Source organism: Eupeodes corollae, chromosome 1, assembly GCF_945859685.1.
Source record: "Eupeodes corollae chromosome 1, idEupCoro1.1, whole genome shotgun sequence".
Classification (NCBI taxonomy): Eukaryota; Metazoa; Arthropoda; class Insecta; order Diptera; family Syrphidae; genus Eupeodes; species Eupeodes corollae.
In genome coordinates, this window is record NC_079147.1 from 78,836,292 (window position 1) to 78,849,243 (window position 12,952).

Genomic DNA, 12,952 nt, shown 5'->3' on the forward strand with positions numbered 1-12,952 from the left:
TTCCATAACGACATCAAAGCAATACAATACAAAATTCGATCTCCATGGACGCTTATTTTAATGACAGGAGTTATTTGTAAAATAAACAAAAGTAAAATAAAAAAGAAACCACCTAGAATATTGTAGAAGGATAATCAGACTTAAATTCTAGTCAAAAATAATGAAGCAATAAAAGGGGAAATCCTAGATCTCTAGCTATATTTTAAAATACTGAATGTTCAAAATTCTGTAAGGTATTTCAAAATGCACTATAGTTAAAATAGTGTACTTGCATTGTATGTGCAAAATAGTCTATGATAAAAATACTGTAACTCGAAATTCTGTATTTTAAATATAATACATATTATGATCCCTGCAGTATTTTGACCCCAACCTATTTTGACACTGAGACAATTGAGATTGCAGTCAATAGAGGAATCTGAAGATATTTTTGACATCTATTTAGCTGGCGAAAGAGAAAAATTGTTCACATAGTTCAATTTTCTTTATTTCAGCCGAAACACTTTAACGTTCAGTAAATCTTTTTCGACAAGTTGATCGAATAAATCGCTTTTTTCCACAATAAAGGAAACTATGAATTGTCAGCAATTGTTTTCAAAGCTGTTAAGCCTCGAGTCACTTCATTTAATTTTTCTTCGACTTCAGTTGAGGCACTTGCAGCATTAATATTTCTTCTTGGAAAATGCAACATACAGTGGTGGACACGAATTTAGCACATTGAAAAGAGTACAAGTATTTTTCTACTTTCAATTCTGTATTACTTGCAAGTAACGGTTCATTTGTATGTTGTTACTATGACTACCCTATATGGTAATAAAAATGTGTAAATAATTGATTGAAATGATCTATGTATATTAAAAAAAAATGATTAGTCATGGCTCAAAGGAAAAAAGAAGTCTGATTTTGAAAATGAAGTGAAAAGAGCGGACGGTAACAGACATTTCTAAGTTGATAGAATGCTCCAGGAAGCTGGTTTATAATACCCTTCGTCATTTCAAAAAGACCAGACCAGATTGACAACTACAAATGAAGATAGAATTATTTAAGGTTATCGACCAACGATCCGTTTAAGACCTCCAGTGCCATTAGAAGCGAACCTTTAACAAACTATGTAGTAAATGTTTTCTCTAGGACCATAAGACGGCGATTAAATGAAAACAATCTACGTGGGTGTGTTGCTCAGAGAAAACCGCATGTATCAAAAAAAATCTAAAATCTAGGTTACAGTTTGCCAAAGCTCACCAAATTGACACCAAAATGGACCAGAAGATGTACAGATATCCTGTTGGATCATAAGATTCCCTACGCAGAAGACAATTTACCGTTATTATGGCGCTTCATGCATGACAACGATCCTAAACACTCTTCAAAGTTAGTGAAGTGTACCTGAGGTGAATAAATCGACGATTTGAAGTGGCTAACACAATCACCCGATTTTAACCCGTTCGAGAATTTGTGGAATGATGTTGAACAACACATTGAGCAAAAAAACCAAGCAATTTAACACAAATGTGGCAGGAGATTCAAAATGCTTGGTATGCAAATTCACGATATGAGGCTTTGGTTAAAAGTTTGCCAAGAAGAATTGCTTCTGTACTGCAAAACAAAAGGTTTCCTACAAAATATTAAGTTCGGTCCCTAGCTAGCTGTCTCCAGTTTCGCACGCCAAGTTGGTTGAGGTCTTCACCCACCTGAGTGCGTCACCTGATTCGCTGTCTTCCTCTAATGCGCCCGCCGTCCCTCGGGATTGGATTCGAAGACCTTCGGGGCTGGAGCTTTATGTCCATTCGCCTTTAATAACCTAGTCATCTAAGCCGTTGGACTTTAATTCTGCTAACTAGGTCAGAGGCGCTGTACAGCCCGTACAGCTCGTCGTTATATCTTCTCCTCAATTCTCCATCTATGCGTATGGGACCAAAAATAACCCGAAGAATTTTTCTCTCATAGCATTATAGGACGCTCTCATCTTTCTTTGACAGAGTCCAGGCCTCAGCGCCATGAATGCGAACTGGAATGATGAGTGTCTTATAGATGGTAAAAATCGAGAGAAGACTTTACTTCTCAATTGCCTTCTAAGTCCAAAGAAGCAGCGATTAGCAAGAGTTATTCAGCGCAGGTGTCGTTATCTGTGTTAATAGCGGTGCCTAGGTAGACAATGCCCTTAACTACCTCAAAGGCATAGCTATCCATGGTGACGTTTTGTCCAAGACGTCGTTGTTCAATGTCCTTTTTTGATTACAGCAATCATTGAACACTAAACCCATCTTCTTCGCTTCCGTCGCAATGCTCAAAAACGCTCCACTGACATCACGTTTTGATCTTCCAATTTTGTCAATATCATCTGCGTATCCGAGTAATTGGATTGAGCTTTGCAAGATTGTGCCTCTAGTGTTGACGGTTGAGTTTTGCACAATTCTTTCCAGAACGATATGACAGTGCATCGCCTTGTTTAAAACCTTTCTTGATATCAAACGCATCGGTAAGATCTTTTCCGACCTTGATAGAGCAGCGTGCATTCTCCATTGTCATTCTGCGCAAACGGATAAGTTTGACAGGGATGCCAAAACTAGACATACGCGGCTTTAAAACAGATAAAGAGATGGTGGGTATCGATTTGAAGTTCCTGGGTTTTTTCCAAGATCTGCCATAGTGTGAATATTTGGTCGATAGTGGATTTTCCTGGTCTGGAGCCACACTGATAAGGACCAATCAAGTTATTGACCAATGGCTTCAGACGTTAACATAATACGGCAGAGAGGATCTTATACGCAATGTTAAGGAGACTGATGCCTCTGTAGTTGGCGCAATTTAGAGGATTTTCTTTCTTATGTATCGGGCATACTATGAGATTCCACTCATCGGGCATGCTTTCTTCCGACCATATTTTGCAGATGAGTTGGTGCATACTCCCTACCATGTCATGGCCTGCTGCTTTGAATAGTTCGGCAGCGATGCCTTCAGCTCCAGCAGCTTTGTTTGACTTAAGTTTAGATATAGCTATCTTCACTTCGTCAAGGTTGGGTAGGCGGAATTGTTGATCTGCGTCGCCGAGGTTGAGTGGTTCTATCTTTCTTACAGCGAAATTCGGTTCGTCATCGCCGTTATATAATTTAGAGAAGTGATCTTTCCATATTCTCAGCATCGACTGCGGTTCTACTAACATGTCTTTACAGGCTTCGGTTCATGGAGGTTTTTTTACCTTTTGGTAAAATTTACGAACCTCATTCCTGTTGTGACATCCCTCTTTCTCCTCGATCGCGCGCTTCTCATGCTCTCTTTATTTCCATCTAAGAAGCCGGTGTTCCTCTCTCCTCTTCTGCTCGTAGAGCTCGCGAGCAGCTCTAGTCATTTTGTGCAGCAACGTTTTGTATGCCTCTTGTTTCGCTGCGTGCGCTTGCCAGCATTCGTCGTGGAACCAGGGGTTTCGCTGTGGTGGCCGTATCATATGTCTTGTCCAAGAGCTCGAAGAATATGTCTTTGGTGTCTTCATCTTTCTTCTCTGTTGGGGCATGCGCGCATATTAGGGTTATGTTGGCGAATATTCTAGTTCCACCAACAAATCCACACCCAAATAGACGCTGTCTTTATTCTCGGTAGCAGTCGCCGTATCGCAGTCTTTTAGTTTGCGTTTGGACGGTCCCACCGCACTTCTTGGATGGCGGTAATACCTGCCTTGCAGCAGTTTAGGGCTTCCGCTAATTGTTTGGCTGCACGTGGTCGATGTTCACCGCGGGGAGGTGAGAGTAGGAGTTAATAGAAAGAAGTGGGGTTTGAGAAAAACCTGTGGACGCTTGTGTCCTCTTGAATGCACATGTAAATTAAGTAATAAATTTTATGTACATTAATACTTTCTTCATGATATCACAAATTGATTTACTCCAAAAACAGATGAATATTGAGCTACGCGAGCGTTATAGAAACAGCGATATTCTGACTTCTGTGACGAAATAAAAATCTCTTAAATAAAAGCGGTTTGTTTTTATTTGATGTAAAAAAGTCCCTATCCAATTGATGTAACATCAGCGTAGAACTGAAATTTTCAAATGAATTGAAAACTTTTATTTCTGAGACAAAAGATTTATGCTTGTTGGGAACCCTTATAATGTTACCTTGTAGTAAAACGGTAACATTTTTGGTATAATCAAATTGATAATGTAAAAAGTATATTCATTTGGCCAATATAACACTAGTTGACAAAATTTGTTTACTGGCAGTAAAATTGCACTTTTCCAGTGGTTTTTCATGTCATTAATTCAAATCCGACTTTAAAATTAATGTGTCACGTCAGGTTTTTGAGGTATTACTTTTTAAAATAAAAAAAAACACTTTTCTGAGGCTTTTTGAATTTAAATGTAAGAAGTATTTTTTTTTTAATAAAATCCGTGATGGTTTTCTAAGTCTTCCATATTCATTTAAAATATTCAATTTTTTCCTATACTATTCCAGAAATCTTTATAAGTTGTTAAATATCAGCTGTCTTACAAAAATCTGAAAGAAATGGAAGACCATTCATACTTAAACGGTTCTTAATAGATAAAGGCAAGAAAGTACGTTTTGTTTTTGTAAAAAATATATTGTCTACACAATTCTATTACATTTAGTTTTTAAAATATATTAAAATATATACAAATAACGTTGCAAAAGGGTAATTTTAAAACATGTCTCAATGTTAGGACTAAAATTTAACTCCAAAACGAATTTTTCGGAACTGTGAAAGCATTGAATTCAAGGTTTGGTTTCAAAACTTCATATTAAAACTCGTAACTAATGAGTAAGATACTTAGATAACTAAAATTTTTTATAGAAGAAAAAGATTTAAGTTAAGCGATACAAACCCTGTTCATAAATTTTTTTAAAAATCGGGTTTTTAAAGTATGACACTATACATATGTGAAAGAAAAATTTAAGGCGAGATTCGAATTTAGGTCATCTTAATCCTTTAAAAATTATTGTGTCGTCTTTTCAATAGAAAGAAAACTTAATTTTGTCGACCAGTGTAATTACATCCACCATTAATAGTAAAATGAAGAATTTATGCGACGGAATAAAAATCTTTTTAAGAAAAGTGTTTTCTTTTTATTCCTGTGCAACATCCCCTAAAAATATGGGTGCTGTAAGTGAAAGTGTTGCCGAAGACCCGAACGCGTCGGTCCTCATCGTTTTGAGGAATTAGGGCTGTCTTACGGCACATTTTGCATTTGGATGCTTGAACAACAGACGGTGGACGCCGATTTGTCGAACAAAATTTTCATCAGTGGCCAAATTTCAAATTTCTCATTCGGTGTCGATGGGTATATTAATAAACAATATTGACGTACTTTGGGTTCTGAGAATCCTCAAGTAATTAAAGAGAGGCCATTACATCCACAAAAAGTCACTTTTTGGTGCGCTCTTTGATCCGGAGGAGGTGTGATTGGACCTTACTTTGAAAAGACTGTCACCGTCAATTCGAAGAATACGACTTGAAGAATATGTGGTTTAAACAAAATGGTACCACATGCCGTACAACTCCAGGTAATTTAGCTTTATTGCAAGAGACTTTTCCTGGCCGCGTAATTTCTCGTCGTGGCGATATCAATTGGCCACCAAGATTATGCAATTGGAGCTGGCCTTTTTTTTGTGGGGCTACACAAAAGACAGTGTTTATAAACCTTTAACTCTTGAGCACTTAAAAACGAACATTCGTCAAGTTATGTTATTGCTAAAATATTGCCCAATATGTGTCGAAAAGTGGAAAGAATCGATCCTTGCAACAATTCGCGTGATGGTCATTAAAATGATGTAGTGTTTCATACATAATGTCAACATTCAAACTTTATATAATAAAAAAGAACTATCATGAAGAAAAAATATTTTATGTGTTTTATTTGAGAGCGGGCTGAAATGTTATATTTCAAAATACTGTATGGTCAAAATTCTGTATGATTCTGTACGAAACTCTATGTTCATAATACTGTTTGATAACTTACTTACTTAAGGTGACGCTACAGTCCTGTGTGAACTAGGGCCTCACCCAACAAACTTCTCCATCTAGCTCGATCCCTAGGTAGATGTCTCCAGTTTTGCGCTCTAAGTTGGGTGAGTTCACTTTCCACTTGTGCGCGCCACCTGAACCGCGGTCTTCTTCTACTGCGCTGTCCTGTGGGTGTGGATTCGAAGACTTTCCGGGCGTTCTACGTGACCCAGCTATTTTAGTCGTTGGACTTTTACCCTTCTGGCTAAGTCTACGTCGTCGCTGTACAGCCCGTACAGCTCGTCGTTCCATCTTCTCCTCCACTCCCCTTCGATACATACGGGACCGTAGATCACACGAAGAACTTTTCTCTCGAACCGACTAAAGGTGCTTTCATCCGCTTTTGTCAAAGCCGATGCTTCTGCACCGTATAGCAGGACGCGGATGATGAGGGTCCTATATAGTAACCCTTTGGTCCCTCGAGGAAGGACTTTACCACTCAATTGCTCTCTTAGTCCAAAGAAAAAGCGGTTAGCAAGAGTTATTCTGAGTTTGATCTTAGCGCTGGTGTTGTTTTCTGCGTTTACAGCGGAGCTTAAGTAGACGAAGTTTTGCCTCGTTAACCGTTAAACCCATTTTTGACGCATTTTCCTCAATTCCTTACAAAAATCCCATTGACATCACGCTGAGTTATTCCGATTATGTCAATGTCATCAGCATATGCTAGTAATTGGGCAAACGTTTGAAAGATAGTGCCTCTAGTGTTGACGTGTGAGCTCTGCACTATTCTTTCAAGCACAATGCTAAAAAAATCGCAGGACAGCGCATCACCTTGTCTAAAACCTTTTTTGACATCGAAAGGTTCTGTTAAGTTGTTTCCAAACTTTACTTGTCATATGCGGCCTCGAAATCGATGCAGAGATGGTGGGTGTCGATTTGGTGTTCTTGGGTTTTTTTCAGGATCTGCGTAATGTGAATATTTGATCAACTGTGGACTTTCCTGGTCTAAAACCACACTGATAAGGACCCATCAGGTTTTTGACGGTGTTCCTCTCGCCTCTTCTGCTCATAGAGCTCACGAGCAGCTCTCGTCCTTTTATGCAGCGCCGCTTTGTGTGCCTGTTGTTTGGCTGCATTTGCCTGCCGATATTCCTCAACAAACCAGTTGTTCCTTGTTGGTGGCTGTTTGAAACCCTGCACATCAGAGACGGCTTCTCTGATTGCATTTGGCAATGTTGCCACTGGTTTTCGATACATTGTGTTGGCGGCAGAGAACTTCGAGAGAGGTTACTTGTAACTAGGTCGGAAAAGGATTTGGCGATCTCTGGCGAAGGTAGCCGTTCGAGGTTGTACCATCTCCCAGCACCTATCTGTTTTGCCTTGGGTCTGGAAACCCGAAGTGCCACTTTGTTAGTGGTCCGAGTCGATGTTAGCTCCTCGGAAATTTCAAACATCCATGATTCTGGAAGCGTGTCTGGAGCTGATCGCAATATAGTCAATCTGGTTGACGGTAGATTGATCTGGAGAAATCCAAGTTCCTTTGTGGATGTTGAGGTGTGGAAAGCGCGTACTGGCTACCATGAAGTTTTGCCCCGCAGCAAAATCTATGAGCCTGAATGTTGTCGTGCAGGCTGTTTTCCCGATTATTCCACCAAAGATGTCTTCCCTTCTTTTTGGTGCTTCGCAACTATGAAGTTTTTACGTGGCCAGGAAGTCACCCCGACAGCACAACCCGCAACCTGGAGGGCCAGATCCTTAGTATAACTCCAAGGACGGACAGCCGCTCCTTATAGGCCTGGGCTCCGAATAAGTCGAAGAAGCCCTATAAGGTGTAAACTAAGTAGTTCAACCTTACTGGAACTGTAGACGCCACCGTTGATTTCATCTCGGGTATTCCTCCGCTGCCGTCTATATAAGGAGAGGTGCCTTAGTGGAAACACCTCTCCACCCTCTCTCGTTTACTGCCCCAACAACTTTTCACAGGGTTTTGAACTCAATCTCCAGTTGAACTACTAGGCACCCGATGTTCACCACGGGGAGGTGAGAGTAGGAGTTAATAGACAGAGGTAGGAATACTGTACAATTAATATTCTTTATTTCAAAATACTGTATATTTAAAATACAGTGTCTCAAAATGCTGTATTGTCAAAATACTGTATCTCATAAGAAAATGGTAAATGGTTTTTTTGGTAGCTTAGCAAAAAAACAATTAAAACTAATAAAATGGACAATTTTCAAGAGTAAATGGTAAGAAAACATCTGGAAATTGAGATTGTATAAAAAAAAGTTCATTAAACAAGTCTTCAAGGAGGGGGTTTGTTCGTAAGCTAATACATTAATATGTGGTGTTGAAGCGAGCTTGAAGCTCGCCTCAATTCTTTATATACCTGAAACAAGTTAAAATAATCTTGATTCGACTCTATTCCGGTCGGGCATCGGAGTCGAGTCAAAATTTGTGAAGAAAAACCTATCTAGAAGAGTTGGTTTTACAGATAATGCATTATGGTGTGTTTATTTGCACGTTTTTTTACAAAAAATATAGTTTTGTTTTAATCAAATTAAAAAAAAATGGACATGGAGTTCTATATGGTGCTGAACTAATCAGTTCTTCATTGTTTTACACGAATCAAACAATCTCTCTTGCACTTCACACATCAACAACATCGAAACACCATTTGCATTTTAGAGAGTGCTGTCAAACTTAATCATTTTTAAATCTTCTTGTGCGATGGAAACACCTTAAAGATTTATTATACCAGTTATTCCATTTTAATTAACAGTAACCGATTGATTTTTTTCTCCAATGGAAAACACATCATTCCAAATGTACAACTATTCAACGAACACAGCCATCGAGATACAAATGCAATATCATATTAGAACATTATGCCAATGAAAAATTATTGTGTTTTTTTTTTAATATTCTGTTTTCAAAATTCTGTATTTCAAAATGCTGTACATACATAAGGCTAAATAATAAAAATGTAAAAAAGTGCGCACTTTTTTGCATTGTCAAAACGATTTTTATTTTTTAGCTTTATTTATGGCATTTTGAAATACAAAATTTGTATGTAAAGAGTTTTGAAATAGAGAATTTTGTACATACAATATTTTAAAATACATTATTTTGAGATACAGTATTTTAAATACAGTATTATGATCCATACAGTATTTCGACCCCAACCCGTTTTATTTACGTTAAAAAAAAATAAAGAAAAAAACAAATCAGAGCTGTTTGTAAGGACTTCGGAATTAAAAGGTTACCAAGGTTACCAATCTAGATGCTTAATTTTGACTTTTCATAGTTCACACCGACATTCGTAAACAAAAAATATTGAACATACGCCCCCATAACCCATTCATATGAGATAAATACTTTCAGCAGCAAAAGCTCTTATATCTCAACAGGAGAAAGTTTTTTGGTTATAAATGAAACTTAAGCTTTACCGCATCAAAACAAACTAAAACAGCTGATTCAGTGGCTGTCATCAAAATACAAAATAGTTTTTCTAAGAATATGAAAATGTGAACAAGTTGTTATTACATTTCCGAAACTCAGTTTTATAGAAACCGATATTTTCTATAATCTTTAATAAATTTTCTAATGAAAAAATTTTGTAGACAAAAAGTTCATCACGAATCACCGCCGCAACCACCGGTGGAAATTCCACGTGATAAACTTCCAATTGTTTATTCCGAAGAATATGGAGTCAAATTTTGTGGTCTTCAAAAGTTGCATCCCTTTGATGCTGCCAAAGGACATCATATTGTTAAAGTTAGATAAACCTTCAAAACTAATTTAAAAATTGATTCGAAAAAGTGTCTATTTTTATAGATATTAAAGGGAGAAAACCTTTTAGCTGAGGGAAATTTCTACGTCCCAAGTGAAATCACCAAAGAGGAACTCTTGGAGGTTCACAAGAAAGAGTATCTGAAAAGTTTGAAAGTAAGAGTATATGTATATGTATTTCTTTTCTGATTAAACATATTTATTTGTTTATTAATTTTTATATTTTATAGTGGAGTATAAATGCAGCAAAAATCTCCGAAATTGTTCCTCTACTTCTCGTTCCGAATCATTTTGTTCAGCGAGGCTACTTACGTCCGATGCGTTTCCAGACAGCTGGTTCGATTCTGGCTGGAAAACTGGCCTTGACCTCGGGATGGGCAATTAATTTGGGAGGTGGTTTTCATCATTGTTGTTCGTATCGGGGTGGTGGATTTTGTGCTTATGCGGACATAACACTTTTGGTGACTAAAATTCTCCGAGAAGAAAAACACATTGCACGGGTTATGATTGTAGATTTGGACGCTCATCAAGGCAATGGTCATGAAAGAGACTTTTGCAACAACAACAATGTGTTCATTTTGGATATGTACAATGCCTCCATCTATCCCAAGGATCATGTAGCAAAGGAGAGTATTAAGTGTGCTGTGGAACTGAGGCCATTCACCGAGGATGCGGCTTATTTAAAAAAGCTTGAAAGGTAATTATCTTAACTTCTTAACATCTGCGACATGACTTATGTGAATGAATGAATTTTCACTTCCATCCAGATCCCTTAAGGACTCCATTGGACAGTTTCAACCTAATTTAATTGTGTACAATGCTGGAACTGACATCCTTAAGGGTGACTCCCTGGGTCTATTGTCCATTTCTCCCCAGGTTCGTAAGTCAAACATTTCTACTTCCCACAATAATTATATTTTTTTGTGTACAGGGTGTCATCAATCGAGATGAATACGTCTTCACTACTTGTATTCAAAGTAAAATTCCAATTGTCATGCTCCTAAGTGGTGGCTATTTGAAATCATCTGCAGTGGTTATTGCAAATTCCATTATGAATTTAAGAGCAAAAGGATTGCTTGCTTCAAAATAATAATTTATTCAGATAAATCTTGGAATTAATAAATCAATCGGTGACATTTTAAAGAAATTTCGGAAAACCGTCAATCGGCTAAGAATGCAGTGAATGACTGGATAATGAAGTAGGAAATGAAAATGTCAAAATGGGTACGAAAGAGGCCTTTGGTTTAAAGCGGAAATATTGCTCAGAGATATATGCAGTCGGTTTCATAGGAATGCTTTCGCTGTCATTGATTAGTGTGATTGGAAATTTAAATTTTTTTTCTTAAATTAACTTTTAAAACAAATGTTCCTTTGAAATAAGGAAACAGTCTTATTTAAAAAATATATACTGACTTTCTAACCATCTAATATAGTCTTTTATACTTTTATGAAGGCAATTGTTGTAGGTAGGTATTTTGACTAAAATTTTGAAGGTACTATATCGAAGTAGTGTTCAACTTCATTCTTTAAACGTATATTTTGACCAAGGCAACTAGTTAGTTTTTCAAGTGTCATGAATTTAAAATTCAGAACTTTACTTCACAAACCTCTACTTCAAGTTCATAGTACAAAAACTAACAAAATCATTATTTTGTACAAAACACTCCTCAGGCAAGCTACAAGTCCATCACGATTTGTATTTTGTATTTTAAAAAAATATAACTTATTTCTTTTCCAAATTTACAAGGAACCTTTTTACAGAAAGCATTAAATGAAGTTGTACAGAAAATAAATAAATCGTTGAGTAATAAAGTTCAGCTTTTGGTTGAACAAAAAAACATGATCAATTGTCATTTTGACATTAGTAAACTTGACGTGATAGTTAGGTAGATTTTTCTTGACTAACTTTCCAACAAATATGCCTTGATTGGAGGCAATTTTTGGCAGCTGGCCAATCAGATGCTAGAAACTTGTCTTACTTTCAAGTCCTTATGTCGGCTGAACCTACCCAATATCAAATAATTAGATTAGCACAAAAAACGTATTTTATGATTGAGGTCATCTTAATTACTCAGCAAAATCAAATCACAACGGTCAACTTAGCTCGACCAAGGATTTGGTTCGATGGTGTGTGGCCAGCTCAATGGAAAAGTTCATATGACATAAGGGACTTATTTGCAGCTGCCGAAATGTTGAATAAAGTTTCCAATTAAGCAAACTTTATTGGAAAGTTGAATGCAAAGTTGGGCAGAAAAAATCTGCTTTACTATCAAGTTAGGTTCACTAATGTCAAGAAGACAGCTGATCATGTTTTTTCATTCAACTAAAATCTTAACTTTATAACTAGTTAAAAAAAATAAATTGGGTGGCGCGACAGTCCGTTGAGAACCAAAGCCTAGTGACTTACAACTCTCAACCATTCCTGTGTGCGAGTAATGTTGTCAGGAATGGAGGGGACCTACAGTTTATATGCCGACTCCGAACGGCTAATTTTGAGAAAGCACTTTTTCATGACAATAGTTACTCTTGGAGAATTTGTCAATTCCTCGCAAGAGGCAGTACCCGCGAAAATTAATTTTTTTAATTAAGCTGGCACAGGCAGGGATTGAACCCAAGACCCCTTGCATGACAGTCCAACGCACTTTTTTTTTTTTTTTTTTTTTAAATTCATTTTTATTTATTCAATCTTAAACCTATCTTAAAGCTAGACAAAAATTCATAAAACTAGCCTAATTATCCATAACTTACAACTAACTTAATGGTCCCATACGGACACTCTAAGCTAAACTATAACACTTAAAACTAATGCCTTTCGGCTCTAAGATCTATTTTACTTCATTTTAATTTTATTTATTTTGTATTTATTAGAAAATTATGAGAAAAAACTAATATCAAGGTCCTTTTTTATTTTTACTTAAAAAACTACTTAAAATTAGGTCCTTAAATAAAACTTAAAGCTAACTTAAACTACCTATTCTACCTATAAACTACTTAAAACAAGAACAACCACAGCAGCAAATCTAACGTGTTTTGTTTTTATATTTTACTGTCTTTTTTGTATGTTTTTTTTTTTTTTTTTTTTTTGATTTTTTTTTTTTTTTTTCGTTGATTTTTTTTTGTTTTTAATTTTTTTTTGTTTTTTTTTCCTTTTTATTTTTTAATTTTTTTAAATTTTTTTTTTTGTGCCACCATGCCTATTCTACTTAAAA

General features: G+C 36.6%; 1 protein-coding gene across 1 annotated transcript; it reads left to right on the plus strand.

Annotated features, from left to right (window-relative positions):
• Positions 1-9,437: 9,437 nt before the first annotated feature.
• On the plus strand, positions 9,438-11,134 carry LOC129939840 (histone deacetylase 11). The gene is made up of 5 exons (XM_056048006.1): positions 9,438-9,728; positions 9,789-9,899; positions 9,974-10,440; positions 10,511-10,619; positions 10,675-11,134. The coding sequence occupies exons 1-5, from the start codon at positions 9,558-9,560 to the stop codon at positions 10,831-10,833; spliced, it is 1,017 nt and encodes a 338-aa protein (XP_055903981.1). The 5' UTR covers positions 9,438-9,557; the 3' UTR covers positions 10,834-11,134.
• Positions 11,135-12,952: the final 1,818 nt, after the last annotated feature.